The following is a 13,247-nucleotide window of genomic DNA, read 5'->3' as shown; positions in this document are numbered from 1 at the left end:
CCCTTTACTATTGCTTCAGTGCAATTTTCAATCTCGAGTGGACGGTGTACAGTACTATTGTGAAATACAAGGAAGAAGGGTAATATGATTTTTCAATGTAACTTTACTTTTATTGTTTGTTCTGCATCCAGTTGTCTTTTGATTATACTAATTATAGTTTCTCTCCAAATTTATCAGATCTAATATGCCCCCTTGGATGCCTTTTCTTAAAAAAATAATTGGTTGGTGCTTTAGTAGATAAGGGCAGCCCTCTTTTGTAGATAGGATCAGTTCTAGTGTTTTTTTTTTTTTAACATTTTCATATTTGCAACATCATATATACTATGAAATATCACCAAATACTGTAATGAAGGCTCTGTCCAATTTTGTTTAAGACACTTATGGCCAGACTTGAGAGGAGAATCTGACCATTAGATTTCATAATGAACACGGATGGAAAGTTCAAACAGATGCATTTTCTGTTCATGCGATAACATATGATACTGCTGCAGTTCAAGAAACCAAGACAAGTTTATGAAATTCTGGGGATTTCGAATGGTTTCATACTCACTGGAATGTATATAAAACACATAACCAACATACTCTACACTAAATCGACGTTAGACGTGTAACCAACATACACTGAATTTCTTTTATCTTCTTCCAGATTAATCATTTGGTAGTCTTTGGTTTATTCTTGGACGAATTTCTTGTACCCCGGCCTGATACCTTGCGCATCTTAGCAGTAGGTTCGTCCAAACCATGCTCATCGTTGCTACCAGCACCAGCTTTGTTTGGTCCTGTAGTCTTGACACCATCTTTGCTGCCATGTTTAATGCTTGGTTTCTTCTTGCCACCAGCAATTTTACTTGTTATTTTGGAGGGGGCACTTATGACATCCTTTTTTTGCTGTCCCTCGGCAGCCTTGAATGTCGCCACTCTCTTTCTTGGCTTCAAATCATCATCAGCTTCTACTTCTACTTCTGCCCCTGCTTCCTTGGCATCACCATCCTCGCTCACTTGCCCTGGGCTAGCCACTACCTTTTTGTTAGATTGGGTCCCAGTCAGCTTCTGCAGTTCTGGCACATAGGCTGTAGTCTAAATAGAGAGAATAAATCAGAGGGTTAGATAGATTTAGGATGGTAGAAGGTGTGGTAGTGAAGTAGTGTTGCTCACCCTGCCACCAGCTGTTATGAATTCAATTTTATTTCCTGCAATAACCAGAAATTGGATAAATCTAACGAGGACCAAAGGATAACGAACTGGACAACATAATTACTGACATTCTGTTATCCTGCATAATTGTCGCAGTTCATCTTATGAAATGCAAAACAACGATGAGTTCCGGCGGTGACCAATTTCCTCAAACAACGGCTTTGACCTTGTTCAAGACTCCCACATTCTTTTTAGAAACTCACCATCGACTTTACCAGGCTTCTTGCCCCAGCGATGATGAAACAACCATTCCACAGGAAAGCGATCACAATCAGCGTCAACATCGACAGCATATTTCACAACCTAATAATTTCTTGGGTCAAGACACAGGTATTCTACAAGGTAAATGCAGTACAATACAGTTTACTCAAATCAATATAAAGTTAGAGCAACCTCTTGGATGCTTTGATGTAGTGCTTCACAACTCTCCCTTGTTAGGCTTGAAGCAATCTGCAATGGATGGGTTTTCGACTACAAAGAATAACATGAACTCTGTTACGACCAAGCAGTACTGAAACACAACAAGTGCAGAAGATTCAGCAGTTCTGTCTATTGAACAGTAGCAGCTTTATCTACTAGGTGTGTTAGTGAAAATTGTTAGGGATAAAACAGATTGCTACAGGTACATGGCATGGCTATTAATACCTTTTGAATATTAGTTGGAGATAAGCAATGAATAACAAAATAAATTCCTAGACCTTTCCCATCTTGTACAATCAGGCCTCAACAATCAAGGCCGACTGTCCAACCAACGGTCCTAGGACCCGTACATTTCCAGGCACACAACAAATTCAAAGTTCAAGTGCTGCACTTGGTGCAAGCGTCACAAATTTTGGTACCAGTACCTGGTAAAGTACCTCATCTGCAATCCAATTACCAATGCCTGATATGAAGCTCTGCTCATTAAAAACGGCAAGATGTCAGGTATGGTATCATAAGAAAATAGTACTCCCTCCGTCCCAAAATAAGTGTCTTAACTTTGTACTAGCTCTAGTACAAATTTATACTAAGCTTGAGACAGTTATTTTGAGACGGAGGGAGTACAAGTTAATTCTGTATATCATCGGAAAATATCATTATAAAATGTAGAGGCAAAAACTGCAATCGATTTGATGGCGATCACCTGATCAAGCAAAAGAGCTTTTATTCCAATCTTCTTCTTGCTCAGTGAGTCCACAAAATTGTCAACGGACATCGGCTCAAAGAGAGCATCCGGACCTAGCTCAGAAATTGGAGGTACAGTTTCAGGCTGCCAACAACAATTGAGTGAGGGAACTTGTACAAAATTTAAAGGACAAGTATCTCTAGATAATTTACAAAGAAACTTGTCCATACATCATCAAATAACCGAACTCTTGCAAAGCGCCTCTTATCAGTGAAGGAAAACTCCAAGCCATCATCAAGCTGTAAATTTTAAAAGGTTAGGCACATCAAAGTTCAAAAACAACTTCAGATGAGCCTTGGCTCCAAGTGTTAACAGGTTAGAGACATCAATGATAACTCCAAGCTGTGGAGCTCCTTCCTAGCCATCTTCAGGAGGGACTAACTAGTGGGGAAATTCCAGACTTGACCAACGATTGATGAGATACTGTTTTCTTACAAGGGGGTTGGCTGTTATCCGTTGATATCATAGACCTTTTTGTACCTGCAACTCCATGAGGAGGCCCTCAGGAGCTAACTCTAGTCCTGGCCAGTAAGCCATGGCTTTAGATTCAATTAGCGTAGACACATCAATGACAAATCCAAGCCATAGAGGTCCTTCCTAGCCACATTGAGGACGGACTAACCAGTAGGAAAAGTGGAAAACTCTACGCCTAGCTACCTATCGATGAGATACTTAGTTTTATTACAGGGGAGTTAACTGCTTAATTCGTTGATATCATGGAACCTATTTGTGCTAGCCACTCCCCAGGCCTAAAGGTGCTAATTATAGTCCGGACGAGTGAGCCAGGATCTCCATATCCTATTTGCTGCCATTCCCCGGAACATGCCTACTCCTGACGAGCGAGTGATTAACTTGGAAACCTCTGTCCATGGATTTTATCAAGTGGGTAGTTTATTTGTGCAGCTGACTGTGTGTTTATTAAGCTCGTCGTCTTGGAAGGTCTGTGCTATTGGAACAGGACATTTCCGGCTTATCACATTCGCAGTGATCCTACAATTCAGCAAGAAAGATATGACAAGAGCACGGATCCTATGTAGCTTTCAACTTAGAAAATGCTAATATCACAAAGCAACACGTAACCGCTGATAAATTCCGTGTCGAAACGAAACCTAAAAGAATCTCTGCACATTGTGCTTGGGCTCCTGACCTCGACGAAAAACTTGGAGTACTTGGACGGCCAGTCGTCCGCAGAGTTGACAGCTGATCTGAAACCATCCATACGCTTCATTACATGCTGCAACTTTGCTAGTAAGTACTATCCTAGTGAAACAATCACATGTTCGCAGCTCGATACGAAACGGACAAGAGCACTTGCCTCTTGTACTTTGTGACGGCAACGCCCTTTATGTAGATCGCACCTGCCATCCCTGCAAACCCAGAGCATGCCCTTGTCAGTCCTCAGTGTCTGGCCAAGACCGAAAATTTGCCCCAATTCCAAACTCTCCGTCGCTTGGAGGATATCAATCGGCACTAATTACATCATTGGGATATCAGCAACGAGAAATTAAGCGAATCCATCGCGCCCCGATATGGAATCTGTGGGGAACCGAGCACACAAATCATCGCCAACCAAGCAATTTGCTGGAGAACAAGACTGCAATTGGCAAAGCAGGCCGAGGCAGGGCGAGTCGGGGAAACCGGTGGGTGGTGGTGGAGTAGTGGGGCTGGTACTGAGTACTGACCGAACTGGAAGGAGGGGAATGGCGGGGCGTCGAGGCGGAGCCAGAGGTTCTTGCCCCTCCGGCGCGCGGCGAGGATGGTCCTGCCCACCATGGCGCGCTCGAAGGCCACGCGCCCGGCGGCGGCGACGACGACCTTGGGGTCGTCCGCGACGGCGCAGCGCGTGATGCGGCGGCCCACGCAGTGCGCCTCCAGCGCCCGCCGCGCCGCCTCCACCTCCGGCAGTTCTGGCATCCCCGCTCTCCCCCTCTCCCCTCCCCTGAGTCCTCTCCGGCGTCAGTCTCAGGCAGGCAGGGGCAGCGTGGCGAAGGAGGCCGTCCCAACCGGGCCCAAGCGCGAATGGGTCGAGTTTGGGCGTCTCCTCACTCGTGCGTGCAAACCTGGCCAAAACTATCAAACAAGTTCCCCTCAAACAAAAAAAACTACTCCCTTCATTCAAAAAAAATTGTCTTAGATTTATGTAGATATAAATATTTCTAGTCACATTTTAATATTTAGATACATCCATTTCTAGACAAACCTATGACAAAAAAATTAAGACGAAGGGAGTATAAAAAAATGAATGATGCCTTTTAAAATTAAAAAGAGATACATCCAATTTGCATGGCTTACAAGTGATTGCCTTGGCTTCGCTTGTGAACCATCTTGTATTCGCCAATGACAACCTGCTATTTTTTTAAGGCAAATAGTATGTGAGCTACCGAGGTGAACCAGCTTCTGAAAAATTACTCTTAAGCTTCGAGCGAATCAGCCCATCAACTATCCTAAATCCTCTATTTACTTTAGCAAAGGGGTGCTAGACAGTGTTTGTAATGACATATAAGTTCTGTTGAATGTTCCTAATGAAACCCTATATGAAAAATATATGGGGATGACGTCTCGTATTGGTAGTTCCAAGAATGCTGTTTTAGAATACTTGATAGACTGTTTATGGGGCAAGATACTGGATGCATGTCTAATGGAGGAAAGGAAGTGCTAGTTAAATCAGTTGTTCACGTCATGCCAGCTTTTTCAGTTTCATATTTCAAGTAACCGAGTGGCTTATGCGAGCACCTCAATATGTTGATACGAGTTCTGGTTGGGGGTTGGGGGGGGGGGGGGCAAGTAAGAAAAACATAAACCACATTGGGTATCATTGAAAACAATGACGCAACCAAAAGGATGGGCCACTGTCACTGTCATCGCTAGTGGGTATCAAAAGACCAAAGCATTAGTTCTGATTTTTCTAGTTTCCGACCTTTTTTTTTTGGGAGGGGGGGCACTAGTCGGGACGGGGCCTTTAGCCCCGGTCCGTAAGGGGCTTTAGTCCCGGTTCACCAACCGGGACTAAAGGGGCGGGACTAAAGGCCTAACCTTTCGTCCCGGCCCTCTTACAAGCCGGGACTAAAGGTGCTCCACGTGGGCGCCCCGTAGCGTCCCAGGGGCAGACCCTTTAGTCCCGGTTCGTTACACGGACCGGGACTAAAGATTTTCAGATTTTGCTGGTTTTTGGGTTTTTTTTTGAATGAAATTATTTTTGGGTTTTAGGGTTTTAGGGTTTAGGTGTTCGGGAGATTAATGTGATGCCTCGTTTGGTGTTCGGGAATTATTTTTCATATAATTTAAATAGAAATAATTATGCATATATATATAAGATTAACTTATCTTACAAGCGATCGTATATATATACAATTATATGGAGATCTGAATTATCGGGACTAGAGCCCGTCTATTCGATTACATGGACGAACATCACTAATGGCCCTTAGCTACACTAAATCGTCATTTGTCTTCTATAGCTTCCGTCCTCAGAAATCCCGCAAGCTCCTCTGCAACAGCAATCGCGCGTTGCTCTGGTAGGACCTTCGTCCTCATGGCCGTGTGCTATATAAGAAGAGAAGATGAATATGAATATCAATCATGATAACAAAGAATGACGGGTAAAAATAGAGGTGTGAATGTTCATTTCTTACGTCGAATCTGTGATCCTTGAACTCAGAGGTAAACGTGCGAATGGTCTCGCAAACATAGTATCCGCATAGATGCGTTCCCCGTGGCTGCTGGTCGCACTTTACGAGAATAGAATATATATAATCAAAATAATAATCTAGCATCATAAATATATTGAAAATTAATAGAAGTATATCATACTACTACTTACCTGAGCCGCTCTAAAGGTCAGCTTCTCAGGAAAGTTACCGGGAGTCACGCACTTGAACCGCTTCCAAACCCTGCCCGACAAGGATAATGATTTGCTAAGTTTTTCATTAATTGATATATCAGAAAATCATCGAAAGAGAACGATAGAGCGCAAGAATGATTAAAATTACCCTTGGAGCATGTCCTGCAGGCTTTGAAACTGTTCCAAGGGTCTCGATAATGAGTCGAAGGCATCAACTCTTCCCTTATCAATTTGAATGTCCAACAGAATCCAATGGAAGCTGCACATGTATATATATATATATATATATATATATATATATATATATATATATGTGTGTGTGTGTGTGTGTGTGTGTGTGTGTGTGTGTGCGTGTGTGTGTGTGTGTCAGTAACTTATCAATTACACTTATAAGTGAATGGTAACAACAGAGTAAAGACCCTCACCTGAAGTTGTATGGAAACAGTATGTGGTCACACAAATTTTGATCTGTTAGAAACCTTAGAAGGTTTTCCTCCGTCTCCTTGGGTTTGTCAGTTAGCGTCGCTATATGTATTTTATCTGGGTCAATAAACCCAATATTTAGGATGCTCTTACTTTTACACTCCAGAATCTTCATTCTGCATAATAGAGTACAAGTTATATATAGACAATGAATTGAAATAACTAAACAAGTTATATGTAGACAACGAATTGAAAAACTTACAGACAATAGCAACTCATAAGCGATTTGTCGAGGGCGTCGCCATTGTACATCTGGAAGAGTTCATCAAAGTCGATATGGATTTCTTCGGAGCGGCCGTAGTACTCCCGTGGGACACTCAGCACGATAATCGTTCTCCCATTCTTTGATTCACTTAAGTACCATTTATGCAAGTAACGCATATTTGTTGGGAGATCATCTTTGCTGACCAAAGGCTTTCCCATGACAAACTGTGGCTTAGGGGCTACCACAGCCTTGGGTATCCTGTCGTCTTGGGAAGCCAGCAAATCTTCAACCGAGATACCACATTCATCCGTCAACTCCGTTGCTCTTTCAAAAGCTTGCCCCTGCACCGGAGGGGTAACATTCTCGGTTAACACCTTGAGGGGTGGGATCGACTGTTTGGCCTGTTGTCCAAGCTGAGGAACGTCTGATTTTTTCTTGCTTGTAGTTGAACTTGATTTGCTCCCACTTGCACTTGCACGTGAGCTGCTCTTTTTCACTTCCTTCTGCAATGTGCGTGTATAGTCATCAGGCTTATAGTGTAAGTCATACTGTGATGGAAGGGTTATCAAGTCTTTTGCCCATGCTATTTGCTTCTCGGTGTATTCCGGGCAGGGCTCGGGTTCCTTCCTTTTCATCTGCGCATCATGTTGTTCCTTTGCTATCCTGGCGTTTTCCTCGGGGGTACGATCATAAGGTCTGATAGGAAGATTAGCATGAGGTACCTTTGGGAGGGGCGACAGTTTGCGCTTTGGGGAGCTCCGTCGCTTAGAAATCTTCGACGGAGCGTTCTTGCTGGCACGCTTCCGCTTAGTATCATGTGCGGGCGGCGGCGGAGACGGACGACCCAAGTCCGGCGGCGGTGATCGAGATGGACTCGTGTTGTGCTGGCCGACGTCATGTGGAGGTCTTGGAGGTAATGGAGGTGTAGGTGACCTGCGACGACTCGGAGGCGGTGTTGTCCTTGGGGCCGAGCCTGGAAGCTTGATGTAGTTCTTGTCCCATAGGATGACTCCACCCAGTACTTCTCCGAGTGTCCTCTCTTCTTCAGGTCCAGCTATGTCGAGCTCCATATCATTAAACCCCGTCATGATTTCATCCACCCCGACTTTAGCAAAGCCAGCTGGAATCTCACGGCCATGCCAGCGTGCATCAGGGCCAGAAGGTAAAGCTTGTCCGACAGCCACCTTCATGGATATGTTCTTGAATTTCTGATGGATTTCACATGATGTTGACTCCTTGATTCCATCCACGGGGTAGCCGGGACCGCCCTCTATCATTCTTCGTTCATCGTCGGGCGGGGCCTCAGATTCAGCCACGCTGCTTTTCCACTTAGATGGGGCGCTGGTAATATCAAGTGCAGGATCTTCCTGGCGCGGTACTCCTCTAAGATCATCAATCTGCTTCTGTTGCTCGTTAATCCTGGCAAGCAACTGGTTGAACTTGTCATTCTCCTCATCCTGCTGTCGCTTCTTTGCTCTCTCTCGGCTTCTGTAAGTGTCTTGGTCTCTGGCAAACCCAAGCCACCACGGGTAAGAAGGACCGAAGCCTCGCGTTCGTCCTCCATGTTCGTCATTGCCGAGGACCAGTGTGAGCAAATCTCTATCTCTATCTGCAGTGAACTTTCTTTGTCCCTTCTTAATTTCTTTCACTATCCTTTCCCAATTCTCCCTGGGTATCCTAAGCTCGTCATTGCAGATGAGGTCCCCTGTTGTTTCGTCGTACGATCCACCATGCGCAAGGAACCAATTTCTTGCTCTCAATTCCCACTCATCACGGAGTGGTTCACATACGATGCCTTTATCTATCAGATCTTGCTCTTTCTTATCCCACTTTGGGATGGCAGTCTCATAGCCCCCTGGCCCCAGCTTGTGGTGATATTTCTTCTTGTCGGCATTTATCTTGTTCTTTTCTGATAATGCCTAGGCATCTTCTGACTCCTTGTACTCTTGAAATGCTTTCCAGTGATTCGCCTGCTTGGCTAGATACCCCTCGAATACTGGCACTTTCTTTGTCTTCAGATAGTTTTTCCATAGCTTCTTCTTCCACCTACGGAACAGTTCGGCCATCTTCTTCAGAGTCCACTGCTTGACTTTGGCCCTCAGTTTGTCTGCGGCGTCTTCATTCTCACATTCTGGCAGGTTGAAATGTGACATGAGATCATTCCAAAGATTATCTTTGTACCTTTCGGCGACATAGTCACTATCGGCTGCCCCTTTGCGCTTGTTCCACTCCCGAACGCTGATCGGGACGTGATCCCTAACGAGAACTCCGCATTGCTTCTTGAATGTGTCAGCAGCATTCTTAGGAAGCTTGGGTTCGCCCGTAGAAATATCACCTCAAATGTGTAATGCGTCCGTGCATCCAACTTTCTAGTCGGGCCTCGTTTCGTAGTTTTGCTCGATGTGGAGGCCTAAGAGGGAGAAACATTCGTCAAATGAATGTATATGTATACAATATAGAGCTATCTCCAATATTTTTCACATATTACAAGTGATTGTCGAACTTCATATGTATACCTCCTCCGCCGAGTCGACGACGAGGATGCGGGATAGGCATCGTAAAATGAACTAAAAAAATAAACTAGTTCTATTAATTTTCTTGCTAAAAATAAACTATTAACACTTAAGCATATACAATAGCAAAATTAAACTATTAACACTTAAGCATATACAATAGCAAAATTAAGCAATAATCTAAGAAACACTATTAACACTTAAGCATATACACTATACAATAGCAAAATTAAATGACAAAAAAAAAATATTTCTTCTTCTTGTAACCCTAAACTAATGTTTCCTCTTCTTCTATTTCTCCTCTTCTTCTACTTCTTCTTCTACTTCTACTTCTCCTCTTTTTGTAGTACTTCTCCTCTTCTCTTCTTCTACTTCTCCTCTCCTCTCCTCCTCTTCTAATTTTTTCTCTTCTTCTACTTCTCCTCTTCTTCTATTTTTCCTCTTCTTCTCCTCTCCTCCTCTTCTTATTCTTCTTTTTCTTCTTTTTCTTCTCCTCCTCTTCTTATTTTCATTTTTCCTAATCTTATTTTCTTATTTTTGTTCATATTTCTTCTTCTTGTAACCCTAACCTAATTCTAAATATTACTAACCCTAATAATCTAGCACAAACCTAATAACAATAGGAATTAAATGACAAAAAAATCTTCCTTTTTTTTCTTCTTTTCTTCTCCTTTTTCTTCTTTTCTTCTCCTTTTTCTTCCTTTCTTCTCCTTTTTCTTCTTCTCTTCTCCTTTTTCTTCTTTTCATCTACTCGCCAGAGTGTTGGGGAGGAGGGGGCGGGGGGCTTACCCGACAGCGAGGAGGACGGCGCGGCGACGAGGAGGAGGACGGCGAGGAGGACGGCGCGATGGCGAGGAGGACGGCGCGGCGGCGAGGAAGACGGCCGACGGCGAGGAGGACGGCAGGCGGCGGCGAGCAGGACGTGTTGGGGAACATCGCATGGGAAACAAAAATTTTCCTACGCGCACAAAGACCTATCATGGTGATGTCCATCTACGAGAGGGGATGAGTGATCTACGTACCCTTGTAGACCGTATAGCAAAAGCGTTAGTGAACGCGGTTGATGTAGTGGAACGTCCTCACGTCCCTCGATCCGCCCCGCGAACAGTCCCGCGATCAGTCCCACGATCTAGTACCGAACGGACGGCACCTCCACGTTCAGCACACGTACATCTCGACGATGATCTCGGCCTTCTTGATCCAGCAAGAGAGACGGAGAGGTAGAAGAGTTCTCCGGCAGAGTGACGGCGCTCCGGATGTTGGTGATGACCTTGTCTCAGCAGGGCTCCGCCCGAGCTCCGCAGAAACGCGATCTAGAGGAAAAACCGTGGAGGTATGTGGTCGGGCTGCCGTGGAAAAGTCGTCTCAAATCAGCCCTAAAACCCCACTATATATAGGAGGAGGAGGGGGGAGACTTGCCTTGGGGTCCAAGGACTCCCAAGGGAGTCGGCCGAGCCAAGGGGGAAGGTCTCCCCCTCCCAAACCGAAATCCACTTGGTTTGGAAGGTGGAGTCCTTCTTCCCTTTCCCACCTCCTTTTTTTTCCTTTCCTCTTTGATTTTCTTTCCTATGCGCATAGGCCTCACTTGGGCTGTCTCACCAGCCCACTAAGGGCTGGTGTGGCACCCCAAACACCCATGGGCTTCCCCGGGGTGGGTGGGCCCCCCCGGTGAACTCCCGGAACCCATTCGTCATTCCCGGTACATTCCCGGTAACTCCGAAAACCTTCCGGTAATCAAATGAGGTCATCCTATATATCAATCTTCGTTTCCGGACCATTACGGAAACCCTCGTGACGTCCGTGATCTCATCCGGGACTCCGAACAACATTCGGTAACCAACCATATAACTCAAATACGCATAAAACAACGTCGAACCTTAAGTGTGCAGAACCTGCGGGTTCGAGAACTATGTAGACATGACCCGAGAGACTCCTCGGTCAATATCCAATAGCGGGACCTGGATGCCCATATTGGATCCTACATATTCTACGAAGATCTTATCGTTTGAACCTCAGTGCCAAGGATTCATATAATCCCGTATGTCATTCCCTTTGTCCTTCGGTATGTTACTTGCCCGAGATTCGATCGTTAGTATCCGCATACCTATTTCAATCTCGTTTACCGGCAAGTCTCTTTACTCGTTCCGTAATACAAGATCCCGCAACTTACACTAAGTCACATTGCTTGCAAGGCTTGTGTGTGATGTTGTATTACCGAGTGGGCCCCGAGATACCTCTCCGTCACACGGAGTGACAAATCCCAGTCTCGATCCATACTAACTCAACGAACACCTTCGGAGATACCTGTAGAGCATCTTTATAGTCACCCAGTTACGTTGCGACGTTTGATACACACAAAGCATTCCTCCGGTGTCCGTGAGTTATATGATCTCATGGTCATAGGAACCAATACTTGACATGCAGAAAACAGTAGCAACAAAATGACACGATCAACATGCTACGTCTATTAGTTTGGGTCTAGTCCATCACATGATTCTCCTAATGATGTGATCCCGTTATCAAGTGACAACACTTGCCTATGGCCAGGAAACCTTGACCATCTTTGATCAACGAGCTAGTCAACTAGAGGCTTACTAGGGACAGTGTTTTGTCTATGTATCCACACATGCACTGTGTTTCCAATCAATACAATTATAGCATGGATAATAAATGATTATCATGAACTAAGAAATATAATAATAACTAATTTATTATTGCCTCTAGGGCATATTTCCAACAGGACGGCGGGCAGCCTGACGGCGTCGTCGAGTTCGTCGATGTGCCGCGCCGGGCAGGAGAACGAGAGGAAGAAGAAGAGAAATGGACGATTTGGGTTGGAAATTTTCGAAGTCCCGCTTATATAGGTGGATCTATAGTCCCGGTGCGTGGCTCGAGCCGGGACTAAAGACCCCCTTTAGTCCCAGGTGGAGCCACGCCCCGGGACTAAAGGCCTCTTTTCGGACAGACCAAGAGGCGGGAAGCAGGGGGTCTTTAGTCCCAGTGCTTGGCTCCAGCCGGGACTAAAGGCTATCTTTAGTCCCGGGTCGTGGCTCCACCCGGGACTAAAGCCCCTCCTCGGCTGCACGATAAGTTTAGTCCCACCTCGCCCGGCGAGGGGGACTAACACTTGTTTATAAGCCCCATCGCAGCTTGTCCATCGAGCTCCTCTCTAAAGCAGGCTTACGGGCCTAAACTTTCTCAAAATTGAAACTATATTCGAAATTGTGGAGAAAATTCAATCTGAATTCAAAGTGAGTTGAATTCACGTTGAATTTTGTCTATGATTTCTCATATAGTTTCAATTTTTTCTATTTTCAAAATTAATTATTTTGACTATCCAAACTATTAACTTATTTTGTTATTTTCAATTAAAAACTATGCTTATTAAAAATTCTTTTTGCATATTTGAGAATTTGACAAAACTATGATAATGAAAAGTGTTTGAAATTGAATAAATAATTCAAAACTATTTTCTATTTTCATAATTAATAATTTTGACTATCCAAACTATTATCTATTTTGTTATTTTCAATTAAAAACTATGTTTATTAAAAATTCTTTTTGCATATTTGAGAATTTGACAATACTATGATAATGAAAAGTGTTTCAAATTGAATAAATAATGCAAAACTATTTTCTGTTTTCATAATTAATAATTTTGACTATCCAAACTATTATCTATTTTGTTATTTTCAATTGAAAACTATGTTTATTAAAAATTCTTTTTGCATATTTGAGAATTTGACAAAACTATGATAATGAAAAGTGTTTCAAATTGAATAAATAATTCAAAACTATTTTTTATTTTCATAATTAATAACTTTGACTATCCAAACTATTATCTAT

General features: G+C 43.8%; 1 protein-coding gene across 1 annotated transcript; it reads right to left on the bottom strand.

Moving 5' to 3' along the window:
• Nucleotides 1-435: 435 nt before the first annotated feature.
• Nucleotides 436-4,396, bottom strand: LOC123410483 (formamidopyrimidine-DNA glycosylase-like). The gene is made up of 10 exons (XM_045103429.1): nt 4,042-4,396; nt 3,675-3,726; nt 3,507-3,564; nt 2,530-2,598; nt 2,318-2,443; nt 2,040-2,090; nt 1,588-1,665; nt 1,398-1,497; nt 1,156-1,190; nt 436-1,077 (listed from the first exon to the last, which is right to left on the bottom strand). The coding sequence occupies exons 1-10, from the start codon at nt 4,271-4,273 to the stop codon at nt 652-654; spliced, it is 1,227 nt and encodes a 408-aa protein (XP_044959364.1). The 5' UTR covers nt 4,274-4,396; the 3' UTR covers nt 436-651.
• Nucleotides 4,397-13,247: the final 8,851 nt, after the last annotated feature.

This window comes from Hordeum vulgare, chromosome 7H (assembly GCF_904849725.1).
Source record: "Hordeum vulgare subsp. vulgare chromosome 7H, MorexV3_pseudomolecules_assembly, whole genome shotgun sequence".
Lineage (NCBI taxonomy): Eukaryota > Viridiplantae > Streptophyta > Magnoliopsida > Poales > Poaceae > Hordeum > Hordeum vulgare.
Note: the sequence above shows the minus strand (reverse complement) of the source record. Positions and strands in the feature narration are given on the sequence as shown.

What these genes read in the sequence shown, in the direction of transcription:
- LOC123410483 (XM_045103429.1), bottom strand. Translation starts at nt 4,273, where the DNA reads ATGCCAGAACTGCCGGAGGTGGAGGCGGCGCGGCGGGCGCTGGAGGCG. An exon ending in AAGCTCTTTTGCTTGATCAG is followed by an intron (nt 2,091 to 2,317) that starts GTGATCGCCATC and finishes TTTAATGAGCAG; the next exon opens with AGCTTCATATCAGGCATTGG. An exon ending in CAGATGAGGTACTTTACCAG is followed by an intron (nt 1,666 to 2,039) that starts GTACTGGTACCA and finishes TATTCTTTGTAG; the next exon opens with TCGAAAACCCATCCATTGCA.